General features: G+C 34.7%; 2 protein-coding genes across 2 annotated transcripts; one reads left to right on the top strand and one right to left on the bottom strand.

Annotated features, from left to right (window-relative positions):
* Positions 1-10,822: 10,822 nt before the first annotated feature.
* On the top strand, positions 10,823-11,512 carry LOC139899786 (secreted RxLR effector protein 161-like). The gene has a single exon (XM_071882622.1). It carries the CDS (start codon positions 10,823-10,825, stop codon positions 11,510-11,512), a length of 690 nt encoding a protein of 229 aa, XP_071738723.1.
* Positions 11,513-14,238: 2,726 nt separating this feature from the next.
* LOC139899785 (DNA replication complex GINS protein PSF2) lies at positions 14,239-16,202 on the bottom strand. The gene is made up of 8 exons (XM_071882621.1): positions 16,155-16,202; positions 15,976-16,050; positions 15,746-15,860; positions 15,246-15,345; positions 15,129-15,159; positions 14,930-15,022; positions 14,450-14,599; positions 14,239-14,353 (listed from the first exon to the last, which is right to left on the bottom strand). Exons 1-8 carry the CDS (start codon positions 16,200-16,202, stop codon positions 14,336-14,338), a joined length of 630 nt encoding a protein of 209 aa, XP_071738722.1. The 3' UTR covers positions 14,239-14,335.
* Between the last annotated feature and the right edge of the window lie 335 nt (positions 16,203-16,537).

Genomic DNA, 16,537 nt, shown 5'->3' with positions numbered 1-16,537 from the left:
GATGAAGTGTAGTTCGCGTCGATGTGTTCAAAGTTGGTTGGTAATGTTTGTGGGTATAATGAAAATGATTGTCGCTTAAGAATAGCATGTTGGAAAAATGATGAGGGATATGGTAACGGGTAGTATTACTAGTATCAATGAGTGGTGGCATTAGCGATAAGTAGCGATGGGTTGTGATAAGCAGTGATGATAGTAGTGATGTATAAGTTGTTAGAAAGCATGCTCACATCATAAGTATAAGCACATGTACTCTAATGCACCCAATAAGGCATAATGGTCTTCAGTCGGTAGGCTCGTGTTGGAAAACAAAATCATGGACGGCGGATGGCTGAATGATAGGTAAGTTGATAATCGAGTGGATAATATCTACTACGTATTGTGCGGGCGGTTATCAGGAATTCCTCCTCTAAAGACGTATCAGAAATGAGTTGTGATGCACATTAGCGAGTAGTAAAACGCGGAGGTGTTGTTAGTGTCGAGTATTACTTAGTAGTGGTAAGCAGTAATGAGTAGTATTGTGTAGTAGCAAGTAGCAAGGGGTAGTAGTAAGTAGTATTTAGTAATGACAAGCAGTGAGAAGCAGTGATCAGTCGTGACTAGCAGTGAGAGGCAGCGTTGAGTAGTAGTTATCAGTGATAAACAGTACTGAGTAGTGGTATGAGATGACGAGTGTGTTAAAGTAGTGTCTTAGTAGTGACAAGTAGTGATTGGTGGTAACAGACAGTGTCGAGCAGTGATGAGTTGGGTCAAGATCACAAGTCACTTACAAGCTATATTAATAATTAATTTGCACCTGATAAGTTTCTTCTCACATGCAGGGTTATACGGATTGTGTTCTAAACGTTGTCTATCCAGGTAACCTACTTGACTCGGCCCCAATTCCTTATTTCGCGATGTCGAAACTTCTATATGAGTTACCGTAATGTAATCCCGATCATTACATTACGCTATCTCACATTTCCATTCGACATCACTCCATAAGTTCAAGATGGTGTAGTCAACTTAATTTAGTTAAATATGGCTTAGGGTGTACGTATGTGTTTAGTGTTATAGTATATTTAGTCCAAGTCCATGTTGCATGGTATAAGGCTTATATGTATGTGGTGTAATGTGTAGCCCTACATGTAGCATTGTGAAGCAAATAGTGCAGGTATGGTGTATAAAAGTCGTTCAAGACACACGGCTATAGACTAGACTTCACTAATGCGCCTTACGGTTAGACACACTAATGTATCCTAGTTCCCTATAGCCACAGCTCTGATACCAAATGTAACACCCCGTAAAAAAATCCCTTTAACGGAATGTTAACGCTGGTCCCCAGTGCTTGGCTTGACTTCTACGTAACAGCAATATTCTACAGTGGAAGCAATTAATACCTGAGAATAACAACACGCAAAAACAGGTCAACAAATAATGTTGGTGAATCTACAGGTTTAAAGTAATGTAACAGTATCTGAAAATCAGTTATCAGAAAAATAGTTTAGTTTCCTTGACCACGAGATTTTAACGTTTGCATAATCTGAGCACCTGAATACTAGCAATGACCCGAGTATAGAAGCCACTATACCCGCCTTACCTCGTAAAATAGTATACACTTGTTCAAATGTATTTATTGTTCAAAGTAAATGCACCACAGTTTTTATAGTGGGTGAGGTTGTCAACCTAACGGATCCGTCCATCTAAATTGTGCTTACACCGATGGTATTAAAAGTATTCAAGCTAGAGGCTTTTTGAAAAAACTCAATATGCATATATGTAGTACTCATGTTAATACAAAAGTATTTGAAAATGTAAATATAACAGCGTGTATTCTCATCCCTAAAAACATGTAAAAAGCGGGACTGTAGACTCACCTTTGAATAAAGCTCGGATTGAAAAGTGAACAATTAACTTGTACGGTTTATAGCCGAGTAATGCAACCTAAGTATACGTATGTAGGTTGGTCAATATATGTATCTTAAATAAGTGTGGTTTCATAGTGTACGTTGTCTTATTGCTCGACTCGACGCGTTTCAAAGTAAAAGTCAACTATATCATGCAAGTCAAACAAAGTCAACCGAAGTCAAACCGAAAGTCAAACTTGGTCAATGAGGTCAACTAAAGTCAACATCAGTAGGTTCATGTCAAATATTGGTCAACATGTCAAACCTAAGTCAAACAATACGTTTTAGCTCATGAATGATCATTTTCACAATTTCAGTTTATCGTTATGCACAAAGTTCATGAACACGTAGCATACTTAGCACATTATCTCATAGTAAAAAATTCAAGTAAACATGAAAAACTTCAGATCATAAATATACTTAAAATCAATTCCAAAAAGTCTGGCCAGGGACTCATACGACAAATAAAAGTCAGGAATCAGAAGGGATACATTTGGGGTTTGTCAAGTCAGTTTCTGACCGCGCACTGGTTTCATTTTGGCTATAACCGGAGTTAGGTACATGAAATTGATACAAGACCAGAGGCCATAGTTCAAGGACAAATCAAAGTAACAGATATAAAAAATATAGCAACTTTTGTTTAGCCAATTTGTACAGTTTATTCGTGCAAGTTGAACATTCAGTTTTCAGCTCAAATCAGAATTCACATAAAGTATGGCTCTATTGTGCCCAATGCATAAGGTTTCAGAGATTGACATAAACTAACAATAAGTCACATATCATGTTAAGTTTCATTTTCCAGAAGAATACATGCTCAGTCAATAAACACAATCAACGGAGTACAAAACCGTGAGCAAGTTACAGATTCGATTCTCATTTAGTTAGTCACATTCGCACGCGATTATCCGAAGATCTAGATACAATTAGCCTATGATATCCCCATGAAAGATGAAGAAATTTTTGTCTACTTTTCAAAAATGCAAATATTTAATCACAAAATTTAACACATTTTATCATACAAGGTTATTTTCATGCAAGTGCTGTATAAAACTACTTTTACACTAATTCAAGCATATCTCGGGCTATACATAAGCAAACGACATGATATCCTAGTCTAATTTGAGTGTTTTTAAATTATATTTCCAGTGGTATAAGTCTCACATGTCAATTCGTTGCCTATCAATACCAGATTTTTGATCAAGCAACAAAAACACAACGATAATTCAAATTGACATAACTTAATCATACGGAAACGAAATCAAGCGAATCCAAAGCCTAAACTCAATAGTTTTTCGCAAGGAATCTGATTATAACATAATAATTAATATTTTAAAAACTTAATTTTTTTGATCAAGGAAAAACAAATTCGTTTTTAAACCCTAGCGCATCAAACAATCAAAATAAAGATAACGATTAACACGTACGCGTATAGACTTGAGCAATTGACAACATAACTATAAAACTCTTATAAAATTCAGATTTTAAGATTTAGGATTTATGCAATTATACCTTAGATCGCAAAATTAACGATACACGCGCGTAGAGGATGACACGAATTGAGACTTTGATGAAGCAAGATTGATCAAAAATAAATTTTGAGTGTGTGTGTGTGTGTTATGGGCGACGGCCAGCAGCAAGGGAGGGAGGGAACAAAAATAGTCGACTAAAAAAAATTATGGGGAAGGGTTTCTATTATTGCTTGCTTAATATAATTAGTTAGGGCCTAAACTTAATCACCACACTAGCTCTAATAAGCCCAAAACAAAAATAAAAGGGGGGAGTATAGGGGTCGGCCGAATGGGGCCCACTATGGGTATTCCGGGCTCTCGTTTTGCAATTCCGTGTAATCGTGGTCCGTTTTAAGTGCCGTTTAGTCGTACCGAAAGCCCGGAACACTAACCCGATCGTTAAACGCAACCAATCGCTTAATTTATTAAAAATCCAATAAATTAAATATTTTAAAATTTTAATAATTGATAAAATTAATTATTAAAATAAACCCGAGCGTTTCGTTGCTCAAAAAGATATTATCAAAATCGTATCGTTTTTATCGTATTTCATTATCCGAAATATTTATTTGAATTAATATCAACCCATATTAATTATAGTAACCCTCCGAAGATCAAGTGTGCATTTATTACACATAAACACATAAAAGTTAAATAATCGCCGTTAAATAAACTAACGGAAGGTTAACGGAATTAACGTAAAAATCAGGGTTGTTACAGATGGTGTATTAATTCTAATAGGTTATTCACCTCAAAGAGCCTTTCGAACTTGATTATCCTTAAAACTATCCATACAGGTACAAATGTGAAGGAAACTCTCAGGAACAATTTGATACCAAAAAAAGTTGAAGTCTTTACTTGGAGAGCTCGAAGGCATAGACTACCGGTATGTGTAGTACTTGATAAACGGGGGATTGATCTCCACTCGGTCCGTTGCCCACTATGCGACGACGATACCGAGTCAGTGGATCACGCCCTTCTAGGGTGCAAAAAAGTGTATGACGTGTGGGGTAAAGTCTTCAATTGGTGGGGTCTTGCTACTACGACAAACATTAGTCTTGATGACCTCCTTTCTGGGTTGCCGGGACATGCCAATTCGGATCAGGGCAAAAACATCCTACGGGGGGTAATTTGGACTACATGCTATCTCATATGGAAAAATAGGAATCAAACGGTCTTCAAAAATAAAGGTTGAAACATCCCGTGTGCAGTGAACGAGGTTCAAATCAAAAGCTTCGAGTGGATAGCGAAGAGATTCAAAGGGAAGTCTATCGATTGGCACAGTTGGTTGCATAATCCTTCTTGCTTTCTAAACTGATGTTTGTGTGTTAGCTTACTGAGAAAATCCAATGATAAAGAAACTGATGTACGTGTGTTAGCTTAGGATGATGCCACCTTAGCATCTCTTGTGTGTTTCATACTTCTGCCTGATACACATGTGTAGAAGTATACTTGCTGTATTTATTTTGGGAAATAAAATGTTGCTGCCTTTAAAAAAAAGTATAAAAATAGATTTTGAATTTGAAGGAATTCGCTGAAGGTTTTAATGTGATCACTGTCTGAAGCTATCTAGTATATACAATTGTTGTGCACATGTCATATATTAATAGTTGCTAAGTTGCTTCATCTAGACTCAGGTTGATTTTTTTCAAGTGTTGTTGGTCTGTTTCTAATTCGATACTAATGCATTTTACATTGTATACTGTTGCTACTTAGCAGTCCCTCTCCCTTATAATTCATTTGATTATTTTTTGCTGCAATTAGTTTAGTTTATACATTAGATTTAGAAGTTTCGTGGCACCAGAACATATTGGCTATATGTGTTGATGTATTCATCTTGTTGGATATCTTCGCTGCAAAAGTATGTTGGGAAAAGGCTGCATGTGCGCTTTCAGAATTTCCAAAGTTTCTTTATTTTCCACTTCTTCAAAAATTTCACAGTTTTCTTATTTTCACAGTATATTTATTGATGATCATTGACTACCTTCGGTTACTCATTCTTTTGTGTAGAATTCATATGGGCAAATAGCCTAAAAAAGTAACGTAAAAGTCAAAATTTCCCAATAAAGGTAATGTCGCTTTTATCACTACCCATAAAGGAGTTTTATTTTGATATAGTGCGTAGAAAAGATTATTATTTAAAAAAACGTTGCAATTGAGGTAATATCTAACCACATATGCAGCCACGTAGATACACCTCATTGCATCTGATGAGGTGGCTACCACATCACCATCTTCTTTAAAATTCAGGTCAAATTTTTCTGTCAAACTTTAATATAAGTTTATCATTTGAAAATTAATTATATCAAACTAAAGTGAGAGTGATTAATCAATTAATATAGCTGCATCCATTTCTTCACACGACGGAGCATTTGTTTACCATCCATGGGTAACAGAACCCTTGAAATAAAGTTTGATAAGTAATGAAATATCAAAATGTAACCCTCATTGTTTCACTTAAAACTCGTTAATATATGTGTTAATAATTAAAAATCGCCTTTTTATCGTATATATGTTTCTAAAAAAGCCGGAATTTTATAAGTTATAACATATTTCAAATAAATTCCAGTGAACTAACATGTGGCGTCAAAAGATATATGATTTGGTACCTTAAACACCGATTATAGGTATTAATACTCAAAACCCATTTTGTTGTAGATTTCTTGAGTTTCGCCGAAAAACTTAACTTCACCGGAAAACGGTGATTAAGTCTGGGTACAAGTTAATAAAGCTTTAGTAAAGTCATATACGTTTGGGTAGAACGAGGTATAAGTTTCAAAGTTTAGATCTGTTTTTCGTTGAACAATATAGATCTATTTGGAAGATTTTAAGTGAACATAGGCCGACATTATTTAGGTTGAAAATCTCACACAAGTTAGACTTTTGTTTGGCAACTACCTCATCAAATGCCATGAGGTGGCATCTATGTGGCTCCACATGTGGCTAGATATTACCTTAATTGCAATGTTTTTCAAATCATAATCCCTTTTACCCACCAAATTAATATAAGACACCTTTACGGGCAATGGTAAACACAACGTTACTGTAACACCCCAGATTCACACGACCACAATATTGTCCGCTTTGCCCGCAGACGCACGGCTTTTTCTTGGCGACCACACATGAGAAGCACTTTCCCAGGAGATCACCCATCCTGGTAGTGCTCTCGCCCGAGCACGCTTAACTGCAGCGTACTCACACATTTGCTCTGCCTGTGATCCCAAAACGCGTTGTGTCATTTAAGAGTGAGTATTACCTTATAATTCCATGATAACTCATGTCCATGGGCGATGTGGAATTTTTTTTAGGGTGTTACATTCACCCCCTCAGGGGCTCATCGTCCTCGATGAGGTTTTCCCCACCACCCCCAACGGCACATGAGTGGCTCTGATACCATTCTGTAACACCCCAGCTTAACACGACCACAATATTGTCCGCTTTGCCCGCAGGCGTACAGCTTTTTCTTGGCGACCACACACGAGAAGCACTTTCCCAGGAGGTCACCCATCCTGGTAGTGCTCTTTCCAGAGCACGCTTAACTGCAGCGTACTCACACATCTGCTCTGCATGTGGTCTCAAAACGCGTTGTGTCATTTAAGCGTGAGTATTACCTTATAATACCATGATCACTCATGTCCATGGACGATGCGGAATTTTCCTAGGGTGTTACAGTTACCTTTATTGGGAAATTTTGGTTTTTAAGTTACCTTTTTGGGCTATTTGCCCAATTCATATGTGCCAAGAAAAATGAATGTGTTCTATTGGAGGTTTGGTTTAGACAGATTTTCCACAAAGCTTAATTTTTCTAAAAAGGGTTTGTTATAGAGTCGATTGCTTAACCTATGAATTTGTGAACCATTGATGTTGACATGTACAAATTCACTTCTCATTTATGATCATAAAATGGATGAACTACGATTGACCTGCTTTTTCTTCATGATTGGATCGTTTGGTTAGATGGATGTTTGGAACATAATCGAACCAATTCAAGAAAAGATGGAGGACATAGTTGCTTTACTTTGGAGGATTTTAACTAAGCATAGAGATAAATATGTAAAAATTAGTTTAAACGATTAACTTAAAATGTCATTGTAATTGTTTTGATCCGGCCCTCTAGTGTCTTGCTAGAGCATGCGGTTGTAATATATTTCAGTTTGCTATAATAATGTGCATTTCTTATTTTATTTGGTGTGATCATATAACATTATACTAGTGACAAATACAGAGTGCTACTTATATGACTCTACATGTTCGATGGATGTATGTTAAAACTCACCACATGTTTAAGAATGAAATTACACATTACATATGTAAGATCCCATGATACGCTACATGTAGGCTTTCATCACAAATGTCTATTTACACAAACAAACATGGTCCCAGTCTCATGTGAAGAGTCCTAACCTTTCATATTCAACACATAAACAAAGTTTGTTATTTGTCTACGTTGTCAAGGATGTTCGATCTCAATATGATGTTTACCAAATTATATGGTGAAACTCTACATATTATACGCTTGGTAAATTACAAACAAAATGTTATATTCTGTAACATTTATTTTGAAGCAAATAATCAAATATGAACCTACTTTATGTATTTAATTCAATAGTTGGACATATTTTCACAGTTTTGTTTTTTTGTTTTTGTTTTTTTTTTGGTGAAAAACCGATAAACTTATATAACTTTATATAACCAATAGGAAGTGTCAGCAAATAATCAAATATGAACCTACTTTCTAAATGTATTTCAATAGTTGGACACATTTTCACAGTTTTTTTTTTTTTGGATGAAAAACCGATAAACTTATACAGTACAACTTTATATAACCAATAGGAAGTTTCAGCTGTTAGACTTATTTATTACAAATGTTAGACTTATTTATTACTCTTACATTAATGTGTCCTAACCTATTAATAACAAGTCACCATCTTATTGATATGGTGAGATCACAAGATATCATTATTAATGACAAGTCACCATCTTATTGATATGGTGAGATATCAAGACTCTTGACATGTTATCTTTTATGATCATACTTAAATACCATAATGAATGCACTTAACTAATCTTGATGGAAGATATTAAGTTACATACTCTTTATTATTTGAAGTTGATCCCTCCTTGACCTCTCCTATAAATAGAGGCTCATTCTTCACCTCTATAAAACACACAACAACAACACATTACAATTACTCTAAGTCCATCACTAAAGGAGAGGATCAAGTAGAAGATCAAACATCCTAGTTGTGTTCTTATAGCTTCATCTTTCCATTCAAGTAAGCCTTACATCTTCATGTCTTAATCTTTATCTAATGAATTACATGATGAAATATTATGTTATGTCTAACATGGCATAAACGTTTAGGTCACATATCGAAAGACAGAATGCAATGTCTAACTAAAGAAGGAATTCTTCCTACTCTAGATTTTTCCGATTATAGCCAATGTATTGAATGTGTTAAGGGAAAATTTGTGAAAACAAATAAGAAAGGGTCCACAAGAAGTAAAGAACTTCTTGAAATTATTCATACTGACATTTGTGGACCTTTCATCACTGATATAGGAGGACATAAGTATTTTATCACTTTCATTGATGACTATTCTCGTTATACTTATGTTTACTTGATTAAGGAAAAATCTGAATCTCTTGATGTTTTCAAAATCTATAAGGTTGAAGTTGAAAATCAACTTAAGTGCAAGATTAAGATTGTGAGATCGGATAGGGGTGGAGAGTATTATGGTAAACACTCTGATATTGGACAAAGCCCTGGTCCATTTGCCTTATTTTGTCGTGAACATGGAATTATAAATCAATTTACTATGCCGAGAACACCGCAACAAAATGGTGTTGCCGAACGGCGTAACTGAACCCTTATGGATATGGTTCGAAGTATGATTTGTAATTCAAGTCTCCCAAAGCACTTATGGAGTGAGGCATTAAAAACAGTCACTCATATCCTAAATAGAGTGCCTTCTAAGTCTATCCCTAAAACGCCATTTGAACTTTGGACAGGAAGGTTACCTAACTTGAACTATCTTAGGGTATGGGGTTGTCCACCTGAGGTTAAAGTTTTCAATCCTCAAATAAAGAAACTCGACTCCAAAACCATTAGTTGTTATTTCATCGGATATCCTGAATGTAGTAAGGGTTATCGGTACTATTGCCCTAATCATACTACAAGAATTGTCGAATCAAGAAATGTTGAGTTCATTGAGAATGGTGAGAATATTGGGAGTGGGGGAAGAAATATTGAACTTGAAGAGAGTGTAAACGCTCATAATTCTGATATTCAAATACCACCAAACATGTTAACTACACCATCATTAGCTCAAAATGAGGATGGTGTCCCTGTTGTTAATGAATTACAACATAATGAGTTATCACATGATACTCCCATCATCAATGAACAAACACATGATGAAGAAGAAAATTATGAACCCGATAATCAACAACCATTACGAAGATCTACGAGAGCTAGAAGATCTGTCAACTATGATGATTTCGTAGTCTACCTAAATGAGATTGACTATGACTTAAGCAAAGTTGAAGATCCTACTTCCTATAAAGAAGCCATTACGAGCAATCAATCAACTCAATGGCTTGAAGCCATGCATGATGAGTTGAAGTCGATGGAAATAAATGATGTCTGGGAACTTACAGAATTACCCAATGGTGCAAAACATGTTGGGTGTAATTGGGTCTATAAGACAAAACTAGACCATAAAGGCAACATTGAATGATATAAAGCACGACTGGTTGCTAAAGGCTACACTCAAAAGGAAGGAATAGATTATAATGAAAATTTTTCTCCTGTTTCGAGAAAAGAATCATTAAGGATCGTTATGGCTTTAGTAGTTCATTTTGATTTGGAATTGCATCAAATGGATGTTAAAACTGCATTCCTAAATGATAACTTGCATGAAGATGTCTATATGACACAACCCGAAGGTTTTAAGGTTCAAGGCAAGGAACACATGGTTTGTAAATTAAAAAAATCCATATATGGGTTAGAGCAAGCTTCTCGACAATGGTATCTGAAATTTCATGAAGTTATTGATAAGTTTCAGTTCAAGAAAAATGCAGTGGATCAATGTATATACCTTAAGATCAGTTGGAGCAAATTTGATATCCTAGTATTATATGTTGATGATATTCTTTTGGCATGTAATGATAAAGATATGTTGTATGAGACCAAAAGATTCCTTCAAGCAATTTTGACATGAAGGATCTCAAGAAAGCCTCTTACGTAATTGGCATTGAAATTCATCGAGATAGGTCTCGTGGCATTTTGGGTTTGTCACAAAGGGCATATATTGAAAAAGTCCTTAAGAAATACAAGATGCATAATTGCTCACCATCAGTTGCCCCTTTGTTAAGGGTGATCGTTTTGGCTCATTTCAAGTCCTAAAAATGAGTTGGAACGCGAACAGATGAGACTTATACCGTATGATTCGGTTGTTGGAAGTCTTGTTTACGCTCAAGTTTGTACGCGTCCTGATATCGCTTACATAACGGGCATGCTTGGACGTTATCAATCCAAACCAGGAATGGATCATTGGAAAGCAGCCAAAAAGGTTTTGCGATATCTTCAAGGAACTAAGGATTTAATGTTGACTTATCGAAGAATGGATAACCTTGAAGTTATGGGTTACTCAGACTCCGATTTTGCAAAATGTAAGGACGATAATAAATTCACTTCAGGGTACATTTTTATGCTTTCAGGGGGTGCTATTTCATGGAAGAGTCATAAGCAAGAATTAACCACCACTTCTACCATGATGGCTGAGTATATTGCATGCTATCACGCTACTAGTCATGCTATTTTGCTCAAGAACTTAATTTTCGGACTTAAGGTGGTTGACTCCATATCACGACCCATTAGACTATACTGTGACAATAGTGCTGCTGTTAGTTTCTCAAATAGCACTAGTTCTAGTGGAGCTAGTTTGTATCTCGACACTAAGTACTTGTACGTTCGAGAAAGAGTTGAAGAAAAGAGCATTGCCATTGAGTACGTACGCACTAATGACATGTTGGCTGATCCACTTACAAAAGGTTTACCTCCCAAGCTCTTTCTAGAGCATGTTGCCGGCATGGGATTATGTAATAACCTTATTTAAGGATTAGGTTCTTTTTCTATTATGTTTTATCCACATCATGTTAAAGTTTGTTGGTCTCTATATTGTGCACATTATGAGATATTATTAACAAACGATTATTAATGGATCATTATTATGAATGATTTATGTTGGTAACCACTTATGTTCTAATCACCATTCGAATTCATTATGGATTATGAGAATTATGAATTATGTGAATAACTAACTGTATAATTGATAGGGGTCCTGTATCGAAAAATGATACATGTGACTATATTGATTTGCGTTAGTAATTCTACCCAATGACGATTAATTATTAAATCAATTAATTGGCCAAATTTATACAAAACATTAATAGGTATACGGCCAAGTGGGAGAATGTTAAACTTATTTATTACAAATGTTAGACTTATTTATTACTCCTACATTAATGTGTCCTAACTTATTAATAACAAGTCACCATCTTATTGATATGGTGAGATCACAAGATATCATTATTAATGACAAGTCACCATCTTATTGATATGGTGAGATATTAAGACTCTTGACATGTTGTCTTTTATGATCATACTTAAATACCATAATGAATGCACTTAACTAATCTTGATGGGAGATATTAAGTTGCATATTCTTTATTATTTGGAGTTGATCCCTCCTTGACCTCTCCTATAGATAGAGGCTCATTCTTCACCTCTATAAAACACACAACAACAACAACAACACATTACAATTACTCTAAGTCCATCACTAAAGGAGATGATCAAGTAGAAGATCAAACATCCTAGTTGTGTTCTTATAGCTTCATCTTTCCATTCAAGTAAGCCTTACATCTTCATGTCTTAATCTTTATCTAATGAATTACATGATGAAATATTATGTTATGTCTAACATCAGCAAATAAATGAAACCCGTAAAAACCGTACAAGTACAACGCAAAACTATTGAGTTCATAACGTTACAAGGGCAAGTTTCATCACGTTCTCGAAGTTGTAAGGGCTGGTTTTGAGCCATTCAATTCAAGTAATCCTAACAAAATGTCAAGTTTAGATACATTAGTATTATTTTGTCAAGGGGCGTACCTACTAGCTATGTACTCAATAGTAGTACAGTATCAGTAAAATACGCGATATAGTGGGAAAAAAATTGGACTTTTAACTAGTGCAACCATCGAATTGTGTAAATTTTTTTATGTGAGACTATTGTATAGTGTAAAATTCTTTGAACTTTTAACTAGAAATACTCGTAAGTACGATTCCTAGATGTGTCACTTTCTACCAAAATCATTATTAGAAAGTTGATACGATATATGAATAATATTCGGACCTAAATGTATTACAACCAGCTTCAAAACTAGTATTAATTAAAAAGTGCACACATGGGCTGCTAGTTGACCTCTTTAAACAAATAACAACTTTTCATGAGTTAAACTACCTGAAGTAGAGAAATTTTGTTGCACTTTAATTAAATAAAAAGATGGATTATTGTCTTGTTTTGTTTAACAATGTAATTGTTTGTCGATGTTTTTAGATCCCAATGTTAGCGCGTCGTGAAAGATGAGACGGCTTGATTTGGGTAGCTTTTGGTTATTGATGCTTTGTATTGGGTGACTTCTTGTCTTGTTTTGGCTTGAGTATGTCCAGCCTTGGTTTGTATATTTTGGTTTATAATATATCTTTTTTTCCCATAAAAAAAAATAAAATAAAAAGATGGATTAGAATAATAAATAATAAACGTATAAAACTTTGCATGTTAGTTTTTGACTTCTTCGGGTCCCATAAAAGAATATCCAACTTTCGTTGAATATAAGTACATCATTATAATCGAAATTGTAATATCAGTTAACAAGGGATAAACATGCCAGAATGGCATAATAATAGAATATGGAAACAGTTACAAAGATGCTATTCTTAATTTTGAAATTTGGTGCCCATTAACCCCTGTTTATTACTCACATACACATACCAAATTGAGGGCAAATGTCAAGTTTGTTTGATATCAAGTCACCTGCAACTGCAAGTTAAAACATCAAAGGTTATATTTGCAACACATCTATGTTTGGGTCATAAGGGTTGTAACATAGTTTTGTGCTTGGTGTTTAGCTTAACCCGTGTACTACATAAGATGTGTCCGATCTTCGTTCGCGTAATATGTCACAAACATTGTATAATAAAATAAGGAACGGATGATTATTTCAAGTTTCAAGACACTAAGATGTGTGACGTTCAAAAAAAAAAAAAAAAAAAAAAAAAGACACCAAGATGTGAGATCTAACTACCTTTAGGGTGGATCCAATAACCTATATTAGCTTAAAAAACAGATAAGAACGCAAGCAGCAAGCAAGTAGCAACATAACTTTCAGCAGTGAAAACATGCATCAACTCAAGATACAACCAAATACCGGTAACATAAATATAGATATATTTTTTTCGAATGGCGATATCGGCATCACCCAGAGAGGCTTAACCACCTTCGCGATCATATGACACTCAAACACACATTATGAGAAAACCCAATTGGCGACGATGTTGGTAGTACCATCGAAAGTTAACCACAATAACATTAAACTTTTGAAAAAGTCAAACTCTGCATCCGGTTAACCACAAGCAAAAACATTAAAAGTCAGATAAATTTGACTACAAGAGAAATAAATGAGAACCATGGAACAAATATACGGAAAATGGTCATGGAATTTGGGTACAAATTATTTTCTAGTAAATTGAAAACAAGTTTGAGCTGTCAACTCTTGGTTCCTAGCAACAACTCTAGAAATCATTTAAATGACTCACAGTACATTCTTTGCTCACTTCTTAACAACATGAGATGGAAAAGTTGAAAAGGTCTTTATTATCGTCTTAATTCACGCTGAAAAAAAAGAAAAATAAACGAACATTTAGCATGCATATAGATAATATTAGCATGTAGATTCTAATTGATATTATGTCTTGAAGAAAAACTTACCCTTGGTCCCCGATCAGCGGCCTGGGGTCGTCTATACTCCTGTCTCTCTGTTTCTTGGATCATGCCTGGCCCCCCAAGTTTGTAAAACGTTTCTAGCCCACCCGTAATAAACGGCCTTATTAAATTTACTTCCATAGCAGATATATTTAGCTGCAAATGTGAACATGAGATTAAAAAAAAAAAACAAGGACCGTGAAAAATAGTAATGAGAAACTAAGTTTAAAGTACTACACTTCTACAGACCATAACTTGTATATAAGTTTCCTAAATGCCTAATCAAAATCGACATTTGTTATCCAACAGTCTGTATTCAAGGTGGCCATTTCAACCCATTTACTGATCGATTGGTTCACTTGGGGTGTATTTCAAACAACTTGATATAAAACAGGTCAAGTAGATTAAATAATACGAGCTCGTAAACTTCCAAGTTCCAACCTATCATTTTATGCATTTAGTTCACAATGTAAAGGTTGAACAAACCTTCATTGCATATGTCAGAGCTGTAATCTTCTCCAATCCCATGCCAATTTTGTGAAACCGCACATCTTTGATATCCTCAATAAGAGACCTCACCTATTAAAAATAAATAATACGAGTGCGTAAAATTTTTCTCTCATTATGCAACTAATATATCCGAATCCCACAAATGTAATTTCAAGATAAAAATCACAAGACTTACCATATAAACTTCAGGAATGTCATCACGAGCACTGCATTGAATACAAAAATGTTCACAAATCCAATTTTACAAGCTAAGCAACTAGAAACAACATAATAAACATGTGAAGCCACTCACTGATCAAAAAGAAGCCTAGAGATCTCAACATAATGAAATGGCAACGGTTCAAAAGTACTTGCAGCGTCACGCTCTGCCTCCAAAACTTGAGTCAACTTTTCTATTTGAGAATAATGAAATACAAAAGGCGACTGGTTAAAACCTTACAATGTATTATCAGCCACCCATAACATTGATTTACACAACCCAATTATTCATCATCACATAATGTGGACATATGGCTTGAAACGTAAACGATAAAAAAAATTTAGTTTGAAGCTAAAACCTATTGTGAGAATATCTAGCATAAGATACAACAACAACAATGATAAATGCATCAAATAATAAATAAAACGTATATAACGGATAGGTTGCGTACATCTGAATAAAATATACTCCTCTTCAATAATAGCATGAATAGAGAAAAACTTATTGGTTAAACCTAATCAAATTTATAAAAAAAAAAAAAAAAAAAAAAAAAAAAAAAAAAAAAAAAAAAAAAAAATTAAGAGAACACATACCAACAGACATCCAATCAGGAGGTCGAATTGTGCATTTGTTTCTTCTTTTCAAAGCAACAGCTAACCATATCGGAACTTCAGTAGGTACTGATGGCTGAAACGGACCAAATTCACCCTGCCAATTATATCATAGTATTTTCAAAATTCATATGTTATTGATAATATTAACTACTCCGTATTTAATATAATAAAAATATATATAAAAAAAAACTAATGGCTAAATATATTACACATATCAAACCGAGACCGTCCATTTTTAGGTTGGGAATAATCTCTATAGTTTCATCTTCAGCCAAAAACTCCAACTAAAAATGATTCAATTCAAAATTCATAAGTCACTCAGAATAATAATAATAATAATAATCAGCAAATACTTGATTTCGTTCCTTTTTTAGTTTAATTTCATTACCTCGGCGGCTGAAAAGATAGAACCGTGTGGATCGGATTGGCCAGCCATGTTATTGGAGTGAAATTCAACGGATCTGAAGATTTAGATCTAGTAATTATGTAGAACTTAAGTAGATTGATTGATGAAATTTGTGAGTAAATTAGGGTTTCTGAGAATTTGGTGCAATGGCGGGAAAATAGAGATTACGAAGTCGATTTTGGGGGGAAAACATACAGCTGATATGATGAGGCAACGACCGTCGATGAAGATATTTCGTCATGGGCTGACAATCAAAATGGGCTTCATATTTATAGGTTTTAGTCCTCATTTACTTTTGGGCTTTAAGAAAATAATATGGACCAAATCCCATAGTATATAAATTAATTTTTTGCTCTGAAATATTG

Source organism: Rutidosis leptorrhynchoides, chromosome 3 (genome assembly GCF_046630445.1).
Source record: "Rutidosis leptorrhynchoides isolate AG116_Rl617_1_P2 chromosome 3, CSIRO_AGI_Rlap_v1, whole genome shotgun sequence".
NCBI classification, from domain to species: Eukaryota; Viridiplantae; Streptophyta; class Magnoliopsida; order Asterales; family Asteraceae; genus Rutidosis; species Rutidosis leptorrhynchoides.
This window is presented reverse-complemented; position numbering and strand designations above follow the sequence as displayed.

What these genes read in the sequence shown, in the direction of transcription:
- LOC139899786 (XM_071882622.1), top strand. Translation starts at nt 10,823, where the DNA reads ATGAGACTTATACCGTATGATTCGGTTGTTGGAAGTCTTGTTTACGCT.
- LOC139899785 (XM_071882621.1), bottom strand. Translation starts at nt 16,202, where the DNA reads ATGGCTGGCCAATCCGATCCACACGGTTCTATCTTTTCAGCCGCCGAG. An exon ending in ACGGTCTCGGTTTGATATGT is followed by an intron (nt 15,861 to 15,975) that starts GTAATATATTTA and finishes TATAATTGGCAG; the next exon opens with GGTGAATTTGGTCCGTTTCA. An exon ending in TCTAGGCTTCTTTTTGATCA is followed by an intron (nt 15,160 to 15,245) that starts GTGAGTGGCTTC and finishes TATTCAATGCAG; the next exon opens with TGCTCGTGATGACATTCCTG.